Source organism: Epinephelus moara, chromosome 11 (assembly GCF_006386435.1).
Source record: "Epinephelus moara isolate mb chromosome 11, YSFRI_EMoa_1.0, whole genome shotgun sequence".
In the NCBI taxonomy this organism is placed as follows: domain Eukaryota; kingdom Metazoa; phylum Chordata; class Actinopteri; order Perciformes; family Serranidae; genus Epinephelus; species Epinephelus moara.
This window is the reverse complement of record NC_065516.1, coordinates 29924110-29943007: the sequence shown is the minus strand read 5'-3', so window position 1 is coordinate 29943007 and position 18898 is coordinate 29924110. Positions and strand designations below refer to the sequence as shown.

The 18898-nt window shown below is 42.2% G+C and overlaps 2 protein-coding genes across 6 annotated transcripts in view; both read left to right on the top strand.

The window, feature by feature from the left end:
• Nucleotides 1-9741, top strand: part of ccny (cyclin Y) — a 46754-nt gene extending 37013 nt beyond the window's left edge. For all 4 annotated transcript variants that reach the window (XM_050056601.1, XM_050056599.1, XM_050056600.1 and 1 more), the window contains 3 exons: nt 118-284; nt 2993-3155; nt 5244-9741. In XM_050056601.1, the coding sequence (XP_049912558.1) occupies nt 118-284; nt 2993-3155; nt 5244-5360 (447 nt within the window). In that variant the 3' untranslated portion in view covers nt 5361-9741. The remainder of the gene's footprint in view (nt 1-117; nt 285-2992; nt 3156-5243) is intronic.
• A 4661-nt stretch (nt 9742-14402) lies between these two features.
• Nucleotides 14403-17843, top strand: LOC126397671 (gap junction delta-4 protein-like). Of its 2 annotated transcripts, XM_050056596.1 has the most exons (3): nt 14403-14766; nt 14951-16086; nt 17339-17843. In XM_050056596.1, the coding sequence occupies exons 1-3, from the start codon at nt 14499-14501 to the stop codon at nt 17393-17395; spliced, it is 1461 nt and encodes a 486-aa protein (XP_049912553.1). In that variant the 5' UTR covers nt 14403-14498; the 3' UTR covers nt 17396-17843. The 2 variants fall into 2 exon arrangements, with proteins under 2 accessions (XP_049912553.1, XP_049912552.1); XM_050056595.1 differs by having other exon boundaries at nt 14951-17843.
• Nucleotides 17844-18898: the final 1055 nt, after the last annotated feature.

The following is an 18898-nucleotide window of genomic DNA, read 5'->3' as shown; positions in this document are numbered from 1 at the left end:
TATGGTGGTTTATTATATGGAAGAAAAGACAAATTATGTGTATAAGCTTGTACGTTCAAAGAAGTGGAAAATATAAGTATTTATGAGACATTTATATTTGACATCTCTTTGTCTAAGGTGTATTTGGAGAGGCTCTTGACGTACGCTGAGATCGACATCTGCCCTGCCAACTGGAAGCGTATCGTGCTAGGAGCAATCCTCCTGGCATCTAAGGTGTGGGACGACCAGGCGGTCTGGAACGTGGACTACTGCCAAATTCTCAAGGATATCACTGTGGAGGACATGTGAGTTGCTGCATACACATCCACAATATTGCATTTTTTTAATAGGGAGGTTGTGAAATGTGCACAGAAATGCAATGCACACAACAGAAATGTCAGGTACGCTAAATGTTAGCAGCTGCTGCCAATGGTCTGTTTCCTCTTGCACAACAGTAATTATTAAACATTAAATGTGTTAAAGATAATTAAGCGTCTGTGTAATGAAGGTGACAGGAGATGTTTTTTATTATTATTTCTGCACTCAAAATGTTACTTAATAACACATAGCCTTTATAGCCAACTTTTCATTTTCATTGCTTAATCTATTGAGAGCGAGCCAAAATAAATTACAGCAGATAAATTAACTTTATAGCTTGTTGGTTTAGTTTGTGTGTGAGAGACGATAATTATCTGGGTGGCGAATGCTGCCGAGCGCTTCCCACCCAGGTAATTTCATTTTGTTTAGTCTGATGAACTCAAAGGTAAGTGGTTCACTCTCACAGAAAACTTAAAAAGTCTTTGTTACGTCCCCTTCGTGCCCTGTCTCTACCCTCATTTAGTGGGCCGGTTGCACAAAACACTTTTCCTTAAAGTCCCGGTTAAGGTTTCCTTAGAATAAAATTGGTTGCACAAAACACCTTCTTCTTAAGGTTTCCTTTAAATGTTCACTTAAGTTTTTATGGTTTCCTCCTTGTCTTATACTTAAGGAATACCTAGACCGTTGCACAAAAGACCTTAACAACCAAAGCAAGGTTAATGAGAAAAAAACAACTTGCAGCATGACCAAGTTTATGAAGATAATTGACTGAATTAATTTTCATTGCAGTTTCTCCCTGTAATCGTTTTCTGTTTTCTGGTATTTGAGGATCAAACTTATTTTGTAGTTTGTGGTTTCTATGATTGTATTCCTCCAGATGTATAATCTTTTCCTCCTCTGACCAATATGGTCGGTCTTGTCTTCCTTTCTTCTGCCATTTTTCCACTATCTAACCATAAGCCAACTTTGTGAGACGATGACAGGCGTCACAAGCGAGTCTAAGCAAACAAACAATCTCCATAGAAACTTTTACCACGGTAAAATCTCTTTCAACACAGTAAATGACTTCATGAAACCTTTTAAGGGATTCTGTGCACCTCTGTATGTCCCTCAGCTAAGGAGAAATTAAGCCTTAAGTGGCATACTCAAGGTGAAAACTTAAGGTGTTTTGTGCAACCAGTCTCAGTGTCTTTCTATGCTTAGAATAGTCTGTGTGTGTGTGGGGTCAACCTGGGTCCACGAGGTGCTCAGAGTCACGTGTGTGTGGCCTGGACATGCTCAGGGCGACCTCTGCTCAGTTTGTCTGACACCCTTTACTGCTTCCTGTTGCGGCTTTAGATTGGTCCCAAAAAAGCAGCAATACAGTAGGTTGGCTCAGTTAAGTACAACTCAACCTTACGATAAACCTTATAAGATGTTGTCTTACTGTGTTGACGTGTTGAAGTTGTACTTACAGCGCCATAGCTGTATCGATTCGCGGTGTTTACAGGCCTACATGCATAAATATCGCTCTGTTTATTCGCTGACAGTAAGCGATGCACGGCTTTAACTGGATGTCATCTGAACTTACAAATGAAATTGCTGTGTGTGACACAGGCAAGAAGCATCTTGAGCATGAGGACCCACTAGTCTGCCCTACATCCGTCCTAAATCCACAGGAATCTTGGCTGGATTATTCTGAGGGGGAACATGATGCTGTGGACGTGTTGCCACTGCCGAGACCTTTGAGCTTCCTGCATTCACATGCTTCTGCATCAGTGGCTGTATATTCTTGTCCCTGGGCTCAGATTTTACAGAGCAATGACTGTAATCCACCTGTTCGGGACTCTTTCCACTGAGAGAAGCCCAGCATGTGGTTCTGCTGTGCGCCCATATGGCATTTTCACCCGACGGTGACTCAGTGCTTGACCAAAGATTGCCTCAGATCAATTTTACTCTTTTTAAATCCGTTTTCGGGAACATGGCCTGCTGAATCCCCTCTCCACCCTCCAGCAGACTCGAGCTCGACTGCGAATTAACTGCAGGGGAGTCTTGGAAGAATTGTGAGGAGCGGAGACGCACAAACAGAAAAAGATGAGAATAGCTGAATGAGTGCCACAGCGAGATAAAAAAGAAGCAGCATATTAGCTGAGTCTAAATTTAGCCCGTCTGTTGCTGCATGCCTGTAAGTGTGCGTGGGTGGGGAACAAAGGCTAGGAAGAAGACTTGGGTAGTGCTTCTTATGCAGGTTACAATGCAGAATGAATCGGCCGTGACTGGAGATAAACAGATGAAAGCATCTGTCAGCGCGCTGCAGAAGGGATCATAGAGCTGTGCTGCATCAGGCGGAGCATGACAATAGCATTTTCAGGATGTGGGATTAATTTTCTTCTTTACACATAATGCTCAGAGCCCTTTTGCCTCGATATCATTCATTCTCAGTATGAGGAAAGGCTTATGTGTGGTGGGTGTACTGGGGATTTACTTGGTGCATGTGTATTGGTGCAGTACATGTGAACATAACACCCACCGTCTGTGTGAGGTGATGGATTTGCCAGGATGGTCTCATGAGCACCAACACCCCGTCTCTGTACTGAATTTATTTGTAGACAGACAATTCAATTTCAAAGATCTATCTTAATTTTATTTTTAGTCTCAGTTAATATCAGATTTTTTGAAGCTTCTCGACTCACACATCTTCTCTCTCTGACATCAGGAATGAGCTGGAGCGTCAGTTCCTGGAGCTGCTGCAGTTCAACATCAACGTGCCGTCCAGCGTCTACGCCAAGTATTACTTCGACCTGCGCTCCCTGGCTGAGGCCAACAACCTAAGCTTCCCTCTGGAGCCCCTCAGCAGAGACAAGGCCCAGAAACTAGAGGTGAGTTATACACACATACGAAACACTGGAAACAGTTTTTAATTTCAGGTTCAGGTCACAGAAAAAAATTAAAAGCAAAAGAAATCGTAGAATCTGAACCTAATTTATTGTGGCCTGAGGATGTGCAACACAATGAACTGAGGCCATGCGGCTAATTAGTGTTTTGAAGCGCCTCAGCTCAACACACACACACACACACACACACACTGCAGATCATCTGCAGGATGAAGGACAGGATGTAGGACTGTGTTGCTGTGTAATTATCTTCACTGCCTCAACATCTGTCTCTCCCTCCTCCCATCTCTCTGCCGTACTACAGTCAGCATCTGAAACACTAGTGATGATGTTGATGCTGGCAGATTTGTCCCAAAAACTCTTTGTTTGACCAAACTTGACCTTTCTCACAGAAAGAAAAGCACAGGTGTAGTAAATAAAATGTGTAGTCTCAAATCTAAAGACGGTGTGAGTTTTTAGTCACACACTGTAAGATTTTGAAAAGACTTGGGATCTTACAAGACAAGAGCTAGATTCCTTTTGAGATTATTTTCCATCCTCCCCCTGGTGGAAAATAATATGCCAAACTCTCTTTAAGAAAAATATTAAGGAATATTGCTGCTGTAGAGAGACACAAATACTGAGAAGACGGACACTTTTGCTCAAGAGGGAGGAAACGTACATGTGAACACGTCCCATTTAAACAGAAGTGGCCAGCTGGCAACAAATGATTCGTTCCTTCACAGTTAAACAGTAAGCTAAAACACGTTTCTGAAAACATTTGAGGTGAGATATTAGAAACTCAGTTACAGAATCTTGGTCTATATTTGATCAGCACTGCAGAGTTTTACAGTTTCATCTTTGTTTCTTCGGCCTCTATTTTCACTGCAATGTGGAAGTACAGCCTGTAGTTTAAGCAACACCCCCGAGAGCTAGTGAAACTCCGCTGCATGACGGAGTTTTGCCAATGTTCATGTCATTGAAATTTAGGTAGACTAAAAACATATTAAACATGGGATTTTGTTTGAATGACAAAACAAGAAAAAGATTGATTAAAGAAAGCTGGAGTTTTATGACAGCCTTACACCAAACGATCAAGATCATGGGAGCGTGCACTGGCTGAGTTAAAACTCTCATGATTTTATTCCTACATTGGAAGTTTGTCTGTCATTTGGCGTAAGACAGGTATTAGTTTCACACTAAAAGGTGCAACAAGAGGAGAACTTAAGACTTGAAAATGAAACTCCTGATTTGTAGGGGGGAACATTTGTGTACTTCATACTTAAATTTTGGATTAAAAACCTCTTTATACTTTGTTTTTTCAGACAGAAATTAACATTTAATTTGTTTATTTACTTTTAGGGTGCAAATACAGTTAGTTTCCATTTGATCCTTTTAAAAATACGTGTATTCTGTGTGTTTAGGTTCTGATTTATCACTTCAAACTGTAGTTTATACTCATTTCATGTTGCTAATGCTGAGAAATTGTTATCTTTTTTATGTTATATTTTCAGTTTTGACAGGAAAGTCATAACAGAGTAACGGTAAAACAAAAAGAACAAACACAATTAAAGAGAAATAAAATAACTAACCATTTGGAAATATAAATAAGAAGGAAGGGGTGAGCTGTCTCCATAAAAATAGATTTAATTAAAAGGATCAAAGACAAATCTAAAAATAGGTCAGAAATAATCCAAAACATCTGATTAACCGAAGAGTAGAACTTTTTGCGACGGTGACAGCGCCCCACATTAATGCTCGTTGACGGATCTTTGTCGTGTCAGAATTACAGACTGCCAAGAACAAATCTGACTGGATTTCTTTTTCAAATACTCATGAAAACCATCTGAATACTTTAAGCCAATAATCACATAAGACAGGATGAAACCAAAATAACTGAGTGAGTGACCGTCCAGCCAAAAGACTTTTTAAAGCTTGATTATCTCAATTAAAGACGACAGTGCTTCGTGTGTTTCGACATATTTGCTGTTTAGTTGAGATTGTCGTCTCATATTGTACACACACTTGCAAGGATCTCAACACAGGGTACGCCTCATTATCTCCGTCTGACATCTGATATGTTTCGTCCTCCAGGCCATCTCACGGTTGTGTGACGACAAATACAAGGACTTGAGGAAACAAGCGAAGAAGCGGTCAGTGAGCGCAGACAACCTGACGGTGGTGCGGTGGTGTCCGGCCATCATTTCCTAACACTGCCTGCAGCACGGAGACAGACCTGTCAGACATACTGTACTGTAATTCTGCCTGGTAAGCGGGCACACCAGGTGGGCAGCAGTCCTGTGGATCAGCACACACACACATACACACATATACACACAAGCGGGCACTTTTACAAGTGTGATTGCACCCTCTCTGGTTGTACATAAAAGAAGTCCCACTGGCTGCCTGCACTGAACCAAACAGAGCTGAGCTGAACCAAACTGAAGTGTGTGAGTGAACGTCTTGTGAATGCAGAAGAGCAGGCCGAACTGCAGAAGAAGAAACGCAGCTGGCAACATGAGAGACTGTGTGAAGTTGGGGAAAAAAATAGGAACAAGCTTAATGCGAGAAGCGACAGACGGTAGCGACAACAGCGTTCCACACTTCCCTCTTAGGCTCCGCTGGCTTGTACGGTCGATCGAGGGAAGCCGTGTACATTCCTTTAATTTTTAACCTTCTGGCTCAGTCACTTTCTTAGCTGAAGCATGAGATGATTTTTTTGACAGCTTACAGGCACATTTGAATTTTTAAAATGCTCAAATCCTCGATTTGTTTCAGTGTTTTGTTGGTGTTTATCTGTTCCTTTGCATTCCCATACAGCAGAAAGCTCTGCCGGCAGATCCAAGTGAAGACGTGTACATTCCACCGCTACCTTGAGTGTACAGTTCGATTCGACTGGACCACATATCGTCGCATCCATTTACACTGTAGCCATTTAATTGAAGTTTTCATTCGGAGAGCTAATATTGAAAAAGCAAGTCGGTGTTTAGCTCAGGGGCGCTTTGGCAGGACCTGGGAATTAAACGTGTACTATGTTCTCACAGCGAGGCCATCCAGCCGCCGTTCAGACACTCACTTAAAGCAATATCCATGCATCGCTCTGTTGTTGTGATCGAATACGATGAAGCATGCATACTTGGGAGAAGACTCGACTGGAAGACAGTGGTCCACTACTCTCAGTCAGACGTGAGACATACTGTAGAGCTTTTGTTGTACTTAATTCACTGCCATTGTCCTGACCTGTGGTGCCTGTAATAAGCTACGTTAACACCTCTCCCCTTTCTACTGGAGGAATAGAACAAATAACTGAAGTATTTTTTTTTCCTTTAACATTTTTGTATGGTTCTTCCAGCTTACAAAGAAACAGCACAAATGGAACATTGACATTTAGGTGCCACTAAACGCATGACTCTTCAGGGTTGTTTTGTGTTGTTCTGGAGAGGAGCGGAACGAATGAGGAAGCATTAAAGTGACGATTCAAACACTGCTCACGAAAAGATCGATTGTATACATTTTGCTAAATTGTCTCTGTACAGTGTAAATACAGCGCAGGTGTGCAGATCTGTAGACTGAGGTCGTACTGTAAAAAAACAAAAAACAAAACAGAATGATGTTAGAATATTTATATTGGGTCAGTTTTTACTGTACATGACGGGGATGGTAAATATGTCGGATTCTTGTTCTTATGACAAATCAAGTAAAGACAAAGTATTAAGATTTAAAATGGGAGACACCACTTAAGAGTTTTTGTCTGTTCTCTTGTTACGATGTTTTCACACTGCAGAAAATGCCAAGTTTTTTTATGTGTTACATACTGTATATGGTATATAGATAATACGAGACAATTCAGGCTTGTTTTATTATTTGTTGTCATTTTTAAATTTTTTACCCCACTCTATGGAAGCATTGCCAGATTCATGTGTTCAACGATGCCTGTGTTTATACGGAGCCTCGTAACTGGGAAATTATAGGAAAAGGTGATCAGACAAGTCAAAAATACATCAATGAATATTTTTGTTGATGAAATAATTAAAATTGAGCTTTTGGAAAAACCTTTAAAGCTTTGACAGTTTCCTTCAATTGATGAAGTAGATTAAAATTTAATTTGGTTTTGGTTGTGGCACACATTCAGTCAGTTAAATGTTCCAGTTTTACCAGCATCTCTCTTATAATGGTGGTCTATTGGGAAATTGCTGCTTAAGTACTGCAAGAGGCTACTGGGACAAACTGGCAGCATGGCTGAGTAGCAGCTGGGTATCAAGCTCTCTTAATTCATTCATGGTTTAGCTACCTAGCTACACAGTTGTTTAGATTGCTCAACTGATCAATCCATAGACTGATAATAAAGATGGACAATGTTTCTCCACTTTGCGAAAATGAAGCCAAAGTATTCCTGATATGGGCGCTGCCATCTTGTGCTGGTGACGTCATTTGGAGCCAGAGTATGCGCAGCAGCAATCGGGATGTGGAGCCACGGTATCAAGTTAAAAATTAAAAATTGAATTTCCCCTCGGGGATTAAAAGTTCCTGCCACACACCCATCTGACCCAATCGCAAGCGGCGCCATTGATTGGGAACACACCGGTTGGCACGCACAGCTGTCAATCATGACGTCACACCCCCTTTTCATTGCATCAGAGAACTAGTTGAAACCAAACTTGAGAAAAAGGAACACTTCAACATACATTAGCATAATAAGAACTACCTAAAATGACAGAAAACATCTTTGCGAAAAATATTTGACTTGTACCTCGACTTATTAGTTTGGCCCATGTCCCATTCCCTCACATGCAGGGGGCAGGGTTTATGATCTATACTGCAGCCAGCCACCAGGGGGCGATTGAGATGTTTTGGCTTCACTTTTGGGGAGCTGTCACGTCGTCCCTCTCTATATACAGTCACTGGATCTTACACACACGGGCACAAGCATATAAATGCTGGACCAGTCACATGCTGTGGACATACACAGTCAAGAACATCTTCTTTTCTGCATCATGAAAATAAAATACAGTGAAATAAGTGGGAGATGTTGTGTAGAGAAAATAGAGAGCAGAAAAATGATTAAATGTATGCCGAGACCAAACAACTGGAAAATGATTTGGCGAAAGATAAATAAAGTTTCAATCAACTGAGGTTAGAAGAAAGTCCTCAAACTTTATATTTCTTTTTATCTAACTAACAATACTACTGTATTTTTGACTTTTCTGATATCCTTTTACAAAGTTTTGTCAGTTTTGGGGCTCCACACTTGTTGCATTTACCGGAAATCAGTGAAACTATCATAAGCATTTTTCTCATGAACAAATCACCTCCTGATTTGCTCCTTTCTCGACATTTCTCAAATCAGAAAAAGGAAAATGTACAGGGATGTAGTTGAAAGTAAACCTATAAAATCACTGAGTTTAATTGGTTTAATTCATTCTAGCAAGTTGATGTATTATTCACACTTCGACGGGTTGATAAAAGTGTGAAGTAATGCTTTGATTATATAAACTTTATAAGTGGTTGTTTGGCTTATGATCAACTGGACTCACATTTCCTCTGTTACATAATTAAAAATGAGGCACAAACGTAGATTTTTAAAAGCATTTTTCTATATAACACAGAAGTTAAGATGAAGGTCCAAATTCAGACGTAACATCAATGTACCCTCTTTCTAGCCGAGCTTATTTTTCGCTGACTTCTGTTGTCTGTCGAGCTACTAGAGAATCAACCCGTCAGTAAGTTAAGTGAGATTTCCGACCGCGAGCAGCAGGTGTGAGAAGGGACAGAACCGTACCAAAGTCATGGAGAAATGAAGGACGATCCTGTTGGACGTGTCGCTCTGAGCCAGCCCTCTTGCACATGAAGTATATGAACAGGTGTTGGGACTTGGGAAAGAGAGCTGTTGTTTTGTATGGTGCTTTGAATGAGTGAAAAAATAAAGTGCAAAACGTGTCTGTAGGAAAGTAACGTTACTGGAGTTGCTGTTGTGAGTTCAAACTGTTAGAGGTAATCAAAGATTGTATATCCTATTTATTGTATGTGTGTGCATACAGTCCAGTCTGGCGTTCTCTAGACGCAGATGTGAGCGTTGATGCCATGTGGTCGACGATGGGGAGTCCTGAGGTGGAACATTTGCTCCGACAGCAAAGACCGTGGGCCTGTGGCGTTCTGTCGGCTGGTTACTAGGTGTGTCATAGCCTTGTGCACTGAACTCTACCTCTGCATAGAGTTTTACTTTTCTCAACTTTTCTTCCTCTCTTCAACGACACTTTTTTGGATTTCACACATTCAGCTTCAATCATGACGACTCCCCCGTGCTAACAAACGTCAACTGCTGTAGCTGTGACCTTTTTTTTGTTGTTGTTGTTTTTCATTGATTGATATTTTCTACATGTGCTGTGTTCTGTTGTTGTTGTTGTTATTGTCAGCGTGTTATTTTCTTTTCAGTGAATCATTCTGTTCCCGTTCTCGGTTTGCCAAACTCACATCTGTTCTCTCTTTTTCTCTCTGTTCTCTATGATTTGAAGATCTGCTCCCAATTCTTCTCTTACGAAGCAATGTTTAGAAAAATCTGTGCAAGAATTAAACTTTAAAACCTTGCAGCAAACCCAGCGTGTGTCTCTTGCTTAATCTAGAGAATCAACTCACCGAGACACTCACACATTTACTCTGAGACCTCAAACCATCTTTCAGAGTGCTCTCCCCGCTGCTATCACAATATTTCAATATGCACTGTATTGTAGAGCTGATGTGACTCAGCAGGGTTTCTTCTGTCAGACAGAACCATTTAAATGGCTTACAGCAAGTGGTAATACAGAGATTACACTCTGCCATATTGTCACTGAGGGACACATTTAATCCTCCGTGTTGGCCTTGATTTGCATTTCAATCGCTGCTCTGGTAATTGCAATACAAGTCAATTCAACGCAATGAGGAGGTGCTGTGAGCGTCAGTGAGAGCAATTGCAAAACATTTCTGTTGAACAGCATCAAACATTTACATCTAACATACTGTACACACATAAACTGAGCTTTGAAATCACATCTTTTGGGTTAATGAACACAGACAGCTCGAGTTTTGTGTGTTCAGCTGTCAGATCATTATTTTGAGAGAATTAAATGAAGTCCAGTTTTATTCTTTTTTAAAATGTGGGCCAGAAAACACAGGTAAAAAGCACTGGCAGGCATCTGTAGACTGTTACACCTCATTATACACTGCAGTTAAAGGTGCAGTGTGTGACTCTGGAGCAGGAACCAGAATGTGTATTTAACCTCTGCTGTTTATTATTTGTTCGAGCTGCACACGTTCTTTTGGTCACTTTCACTTCCTGTACTTGTAATTAGCACGGGGGTGTGGCTTCACAGTATTCTACCTGCTCATTCACTGGTGTGGCGGCTCTCAGACAAAGAGGGTGAGTTTTTGGCTCCGATATTTTCCTTTGACCGTTATATAATGCAACATAATATTTCATTTCATCTCATTTTACCAGTTCTTTGTTTAATTAACTGGACTTAAGCATGAATTTCTTTGAATGAGTCACAGTTACAAGCCTACTCAGCCTCCTAGCGCCTTTAGTCATTGATAGTAGTCGCCACAGACTATAAAATAAGGGATGTTGCATTGGTTTGTGGACTGTCGTTTTGAAGCCTTGAGTTCCGCATTTTGGCCTTTGCCATCTTGATTTAGAGTGAGAAATAACCATTTGGATGAGAGGGTAGAGCTGTGGATAACCAAGGGGTCCAATTGACTCACAGACTTTAGTTACGCCTTGCAGACAGCACGTCACTCAAGCGGTTCTGCTGTTGAACATGCACAACTTTAAGCCTTACAACCATTTAAACAGGTGAGCTATATAAAAATGTATGCACCCCCGTACAGGTGTCAGAAAAGGGGGAGATTAGCCATTGAAACCAAAACTGTTTTTTGTACCAGGCTGTAAATATTTATGCATGTTTTTGTGTGTCATGCATGTATACTTTTGCTTTAAATTTGGGTGTTTTAACATGGACGTCTGTGGGGATTGACTTGCTTCTGGAGCCAGCCTCAAGTGGCCATTCAAGGAACTGCAGTTTTTTGCATGTCCATGTTGGCTTCATTCGTCAGCCCCGTATGTTGCCGCTGGTTGGTAGTTGGACTGAACCACCACCCCAAAGTGTCAGTATTTGATGACCTGAGAAAGAGACTTTCAACTGGGGTTATCTTTCATTCGAATTGCATACTGCACCTTTAAAGTAAGGTTCCATTGTCAGGCCCAGGGGAAGGCAACCTTCACTATCACAAGAGCCAGTTTTGGCCAAATAAACGTTTTTTAAAAAAATTGTCTGGAGCTGCAGTGCATATTTGTGCCTTACAGTGACAGCAACACAGCCTATTTAATCTAAATTAGCCTAAAAGGTGCCAGGTCGTAGTCGTATCATGCACATATTTGTCAAGATGTTGAAACATTTTTTATTCAGTGTATTGGCTACACACTTATACAGTTGGAAAATATAAAAATTACTTTAGGGCTACAACAATGATGAATGAAAATCGAAATGTTCAAAGATAACTGTTATTCGTGTCTATATAATTTTTTATCATTGCCACAAGGAGCTGCTGGAGAACCCACTGGTTTAAATTCATGTCTTAAGAGATTTTAAATATGCAGAATGCGAGAACGTTTGAAAATGTATATATTTTTTAACAAGCTTCATTAACTTACGCATTTTAGTTGTGGCTTTACAGACATGGAGCAACATTAGCATTCATGTGGAGTTGTGTTTCTGGACAATTTGTGGTCACGATCCCTTGGCTCTGTTTTGGTCTCCATCATAACATGCTCTTTGCTAACTAATTTTTTCACTGAAAACAGCTTCCTGGACAGAAGTTAATGAGAGCAGTGAGACTCAACCAAAGCAGTTGCAGGCGGAAAACCACAACAATGAAGCTGAAGACACTTAAACACTCTGTAGAGCTGTCGGCACTGTGTAAATTTCACAATGAGTTCATCATTTCAAGCGACTCCTATCATTTTACACATTGTCATCTGGCCCAGTGTTCATATAAAAATCTTTTGTGCGGCTTTAAGATGATGAAACCATGTTTGATCCCTTAAGACTGCAGCATTACAGTGTTCCATGACTGCCGAGGGGAAAAACAATCCATCACCAACATCTTGTTTCTTGTGATTGCTTTCAGCCTCAAGTGGTTTTCTGTAGTCCTTTGTTGGTAAATTAGATCACGAGCAGTGTGGCTAAAAACAGACATGATAGAGAGACAATAGTGAAGGGGATCAGTTTCTCATTCTGCATCATGAAGTTTAATCAAATCACTGCCTCCGTGCCCTTCATTCAGTTGGGATGTTCTGTGTCACACCTGTGCATTGACAAGAGAAAGGCTTTTTAGGCTTAACAGAGATGCACCTTAATACTTTGCAGATTTTCCACCCTGCTAATTGGGAAATGGGGACGATCAGGTAATGACTGAGGCGGGAAATCTTCCAGGTAGCAGCTGCTAGACTTGTGGGAAATAGCAATGCCTGAAATGAAAGGATAGTTAGTATGCATGGAAGTGGTGCTAATGGATAAAGTTTTAATATTGTCAGTGTGGCCTCAAACACAGCCATGAAGGGCGTTCACACTCCGTTATAGACACAGTAATCCATGAGCTGAGCGGCAGGTATTACTCTCTGAAAATAAACTAAGGCTCAGATGCTTTATGGGAACTATTACTACATTTCTTTTGACTTTGACGCAGCTTAAATAAAGATAAAAATGAGTCGAAGCAGATGAGACAGCAAGGACAAAGAGTTCTTGCCTTCTTGCTTTGTGTAACAATGAGGTGTGCAGATCAGTCACTGTGGTTGATATTTACTCTACCGTTACACTGTGAACATCTAATATATCTCTACTCACAATCAGAGACATGTCTACTTGCTGGTTCATAGTTATGGGTCATAGCTACAGGGGGAAAAATTGTGGTGTTGCAGGTCATCTTCTATCAGTGAAACTGGAAACAGGTGTGCATCATTATCATGTGAGCAGTAACAGGGCCCTCCCAAGTAGTTGAGGGACGGGGTAAAACCATTTCATTGATGACACTGTATTAAAGTTGTTGTGCTTGTGTGTGCGCTAATTGCTAGCTTAACATGTTGATATCACTGTGACTACGTATCTTAAATTAGCCGTGTATTTGTTGTTGAGTATTCTTGGATTGGTTGCACCTGTTTTGCTCACCCTGGGCTCATTTTAGCAGGTGGTACGTTCCAGTTTAAATGGGGCTGAGGAGGTAACAGTGCCAGTCACTGCTCTGTAGTAGGGGTAAGGGTGGCAGTTTGTTGTGGGTTTCATTTTTAGGGTTTTACTTGGTGACTCCAGCAAATAAAATGCTCGTCATTCCTTTCAAACTCCCCCAGTGCCACACATCTAACGCCTATCTATGCAATGTTAGCCCTACTGTACACATGTAAATGAACTGTAGGTGTAAGTTATTTTCTGTCGTGTGTTATCAAGCCAAAACTTCAATTTCCCACACTATTTATTTTCAGCGGAATCCATTATACATTCCCAATCTTTGCCTTGCAATCCATTCAAAATGAGCCGCGTGGGATTGGTACTGTGAGCCAGTATGGAGGTGCTAATGACCATTGATCTGTAGTGATTATGCCAAGCCAACTGTCTTTAGCCATGTGTCCCAGCAGAGACCTTGTCCATGAGCGAAGGTGGATGCAGCACGTGGGAAGGGAACTGATGTCCAGTGTAAAATCATTTTTATAAGGGAGAACGACACTAAGGTGAGCATGTGTGGAAGTACAGAAGAAGAAAACTTAATGTAAGTGTAGAATCTATCTAATCTTCTGATGTATTTAAGATTTTTTTACTTCATACCATTTCATATACACAGTAGGTACCTACCGGCCATAAAGTGGCATCAGCTGTGGGGAAAATACAATTTACAACCTACTAACCTTTCACGAGACCTAATCCACAGCCTGCATATCTACGTGCTACCTTGATTCGTCATTGGAAGACGCAGCAGTAAATGCTTGTATTTTTATGATGCAGCCAGTTTGAACATGCTTGCCCATTGTGCCTGAGAACTTAATACAGCAATTTAGAGTGAGTAAGCCTGGAGGCTTGTTACTCTCCTGTAAGGACGACCAGCAGCACAAAAATATCTCTGCAATTCCAGGATGGCGACGTGCCTTTGGAAGTGTGTTAAGAATAGACCTACAATGGGGCTCGCTCCCGTCTTCTGTTGTCTGAGGACAGACAGTTGTCTGCAGGGGGACAGAGGAAGAGGTAAGAGTATTTACATGGGTCTGTCAGAGACTTGAGTGAAGACTCAAATGGATCACATTGGATTTTACCCACCGGAACTTGGCACATGTTCCCTCAAGGAGAAAGGGAGAGAATCAGCCTGCTGAGGGAACATTGTGTCCATGAACCTGGAGGTTATTGTGCTACTGGAAGCCACTGTGCCCCTTGGTGGAAAGGGTCAGGAAGAGGTGGCTGGATAGAGGGTGAGGTTTACTCTGTGGCCTGGAAGCAGAAGACTGGAAGATTTTGGAGGGCCTTGGGCGCAGCAAACATGGCAGGATCAAGTGCCTCCGAGGTCATCTTTATCTCTGTCAATCACAACATCACTTTGATGGGTGAGTTGACTTCACTGGTTTATGTTTGTGTACAGTGACATGGTTTGGCTTTTATGGAGATCTATAAACCTCAAGGTGAAATCTCAAGCGCTTTCTGCTGATTTCTGCGGCCTCAAGTTCTCACCCACCTTTATTCATGATTCACTGTCAAATCACTTTTAATCCCCATGTCCTTATTTTTCAGGGAAGGTGTGGCTCATTGTGATGATCTTCCTCCGTCTCCTGATCCTCCTCCTTGCTGGTTATCCTCTTTACCAAGACGAGCAGGAGCGATTTGTGTGTAACACCATTCAGCCTGGCTGCGCCAACGTGTGCTATGATCTATTTTCTCCCATCTCTCTATTCCGCTTCTGGCTGGTGCAACTTGTCACCATGTGTCTCCCCTCCATCATCTTTATCATCTACGTGGTCCATAAGGTCTCGAATGGCCTCAGTGTGGACCTGAACTCATCGGGTCACACCAAAGCCTTGCCGCTGTTCAAGATCCACCAGGAGCCGTTCAGCAAGACATCTGTAAACAAGATGCCTCTGGTGGCTGAGCGAGGGTGGGCACGGTTCTTCACGGGAGCCTACATCCTCCATCTGATGTTCAGAACATTGCTGGAGGCAGGGTTTGGGGCAGCTCACTACTATCTGTTTGGTTTCTACATCCCCAGGAGGTTCCTGTGCCAGCATCCGCCGTGCACTACCCAGGTGGACTGCTACATCTCCAGGCCAACTGAGAAGACAGTGATGCTCAACTTCATGCTCGGTGTGGCTGCTCTGTCCCTTTTCCTGAACGTGTTGGATTTCATCTGCGCCATCAAGCGCTCCGTGCAGCATAAAAGCAAGAGGAAGATGATGGTGGAGAAGGTATATGAGGAAGAGCAGTGTTTCCTTTCAGCTAGAGGAGCCTCCACAGGAATAGACCCAAACGCCTCCCTGGCCCGGCAGGATTTAGAGGCAGAGGCTGGTCACAAAGGGAGTTTCAGGAAGAGGCAAGGCAGCAAGGGCTCTTGTGGAGGGGGGGTGCTTGCTTTAGGTCAGGAACCCCCCTGTTTGGAGCGCTCCTCTCTTCCACGCTCTCCAGGACCTTCAGGCTGCAACACTAACGGGAACAACGGCTACTCTTTCTCCCAAGAGGAGGCTCCAGAAAGGAATGGCAGCGAGGTGGCTCTCTGCCCCCCAGAGCCGATGGGAACACCAAGATCCATCCGTGTTAGCAAACGCAGTCGACTCAAACCGCCGCCTCCGCCCAGACGGGACCTTGGTTCATCCCCTAGTGAGCCAGCAGTGCCTTTCGGGAGTGTTTCAACAGCGACAGCAATTTGTTCCAGAAAGGTGGGTCAGTATATGCTGGTTGAGCTGGGTAGCGGCGCAGAGCCACAGCCCAATGATGACGGGCAAGATAAAAGATCAGAGTGGGTGTGACGGTTGGACTGATTTATTTCTAGGTTATTCTGCAACACAGGGATGGGACAAATAGGTGTGGGAGCAATATGAGAAACTGACATGGAGATGACCCAAGGCTCACTAAGTGGCAGCAACTGTTGGAGCTGACACCCTGCCATGCTCACTACCTCATTTCAAAATGCAGACTGCACTGCCACTTGAGGAGAATCCAAAGCGGCAACACATTCACCAGACACCTTACTCTCATGAGGCGTAATCATATTTGCTGTGATGTTATCACGCCATCAGATCACATTGCCTTTGAGGAGCTGTAACAGAGTGATGCAGAGTGACAAGAATTCAAGTCCTGAACAGCAACTCTTCGTAACAAAACAAGTCAAGAATGACGGGACACTTGAGCCTTACGCGTCCTTGACCAAACCTCAACCTTGAGAAAATCTAAAAGAGTGCATCCCACCTGTTTCTCCCCTTGTTGGCTTTTCCCCCGACTCCCCGGATACACTGTCCATAAACAAAGACAGGCCTTGACCTGCCTCAAATATACAACCCCACCCTCTGCCACAGTCACTCTATATGACACTGCTGTCTCTTTTGTGTTTGGGTCACAGAGGTCAGGGGACAAGGGTAGCCTCTAGGCCTTGTGCTCAGGTGTTCGGCTGACCTTTTGGAATACGAGTGCCAGGCCAAAATGAAAGGCAATAATCTGGCTAAGGTGGCGTTATCGAGCTCATAGGATGGAATAGGATTCCTCTGTCAGAAGTGAAGGACACTATGAAGGCCCCGAAAGCCGACATAGGCTCACAAAGCAATTACGTTCCCCCATAGGGGCTCTGTATTTATGGAGACGGCTTGTCACTCTATTTCAGGGTCTCGCGGAGCTTAGGAGGAATACAAGCCTTAACATACACTGTCACTAGAAATAGAGCACAGCGGAGCTCTGCAAAGGAGCAGTGCTGCCTGTTGCCCTTCAGGATAAATGCTCTCTGCTCACTGTGGCTTCAGTTTCACCTTGATCAAAGCTCAGATTAATGCGGGTCAGACACACTGTGACACGTGTCAATCACAGACAGTATACATAATGGCTGCTGTAGTGTTTAATCACCTTGCTCCTCTCCAGTTTTTTAGTGTCAGTACTGTATTTTTGAAATCTTTGAGAACACATCTGGGTCTCTTTACACAGGTGGGTGTGAGGAGACTCTCACAGGAAATCATCACAGTTGCACCTGCTGCCCTCTAGCTGAGGGGCCGCTCTCTGTGTAAACGGATAGCTCTTGATCTTCCTCCTCTTGTGGTCTCTTTGAAGGTGACACCAAAAGCTCCCCGGCCTCATATCTCACCCATCTACTAAGGGCTGCACCCTGACCGTCATAAGGGATGACCACGGGGGGTTTTTCATGAGACCACAGGAGGTCTAATGGTGCCGCACCTCCTATACATCCAGCGTTAGGTGTCGAAGCCAAAGGTGGACTCAGTTACACTTGTGTTTACTGGTATTCTGTGCTGTAAAGTCTGGGTAAATGTTCATTTGTCTGATGATAATGTAACAGGAAGTGATTTCCTTCAATATATATTTAGTTAAGTGCTTTTTTGTTGTTGTAATAAATACACATACAACACAATATTAAATTGATTCATGTACAGTTTCATGTTATTCTATGTAAAATGTTTCTTTATAAAGTGAAAGCTCTTTGATAACTTGTTTGATCTCATGTCTCATTGACTCATGACGATTGCATTGAAGATGATGTTACTTTTTTAAGCACTTTACTGTAACTGTTGTCTGGTGCTGCGGTTGCTTCACCACCACTGTAGTTTGAGATCATGCTGCCCCCCGGTGACGCAACATGTGAAATGCTGCCATATGTTGAACCCTGAATCAGAAGCCCTCTGGCATCTTTATATGAGAATATCTGTGTCTCAGTGAAGCATTTGGTTAGTACACTTTCCTTTAATAAATCAGGTGCAGAAGGGTAAAACTAAGTTGCATGTGCTGCAGATTTTCTAAACATCATCGTGCAGTGTCACTTACTTTACAGTTTGATTTCAGGCCATCCTGAGCAATGTTAACCTGTTCAGCACAACAGTAAACTTTGGAGATTTAGCGGCAAGACACTCAGCTGAAGTACTGTGACAGACAAGGCACACATTGAGAGGTTTTGGGGTGCTAACAGCTGTGTTTCAAAATGCAGACATACAGGTCAGACTGGCACACAGGGCCGGATTAACCAACTGAGGGGCCTTGGGGCAAAAATGATCCTTACCTCCTTTGTCTTGGGTGAAAGTGGGTGTTTTTGTCCAGTGGGAAATGGGCTTGAGAATTTATTTTTTCTTTGTAATTTAGCAGTGTCTTAATTTATAAATGTTTCCTCAGAAAATTAGTTTCCAGCAGCAATGAATTTTTCTCAGAACAAACTTTACATTTTTTTATTTGTATAGCACATTTCATACACCAGATTATTTCATAGGGCTTTTTTGCAATAAAATATAAAAGATAAAAACAAGGATACAAATATACAATAGAAGAGCAAAGAAAAAATATTTATAAAAGGTAAAATTAATTACTAAATAATTTACAATAAAACAAAAATCACCATTAAAATTGTAAAAACGCAGACATCATGTGGAAGGGTTACACCAGGTTTGTGCTGCATGATAACTAAATGCAGCTTCACCGTGTTTTGTTCTTAAAGTATATATTATTTGTAATTTCACAATTTTGATTAAAAATTAATTTCTGGGA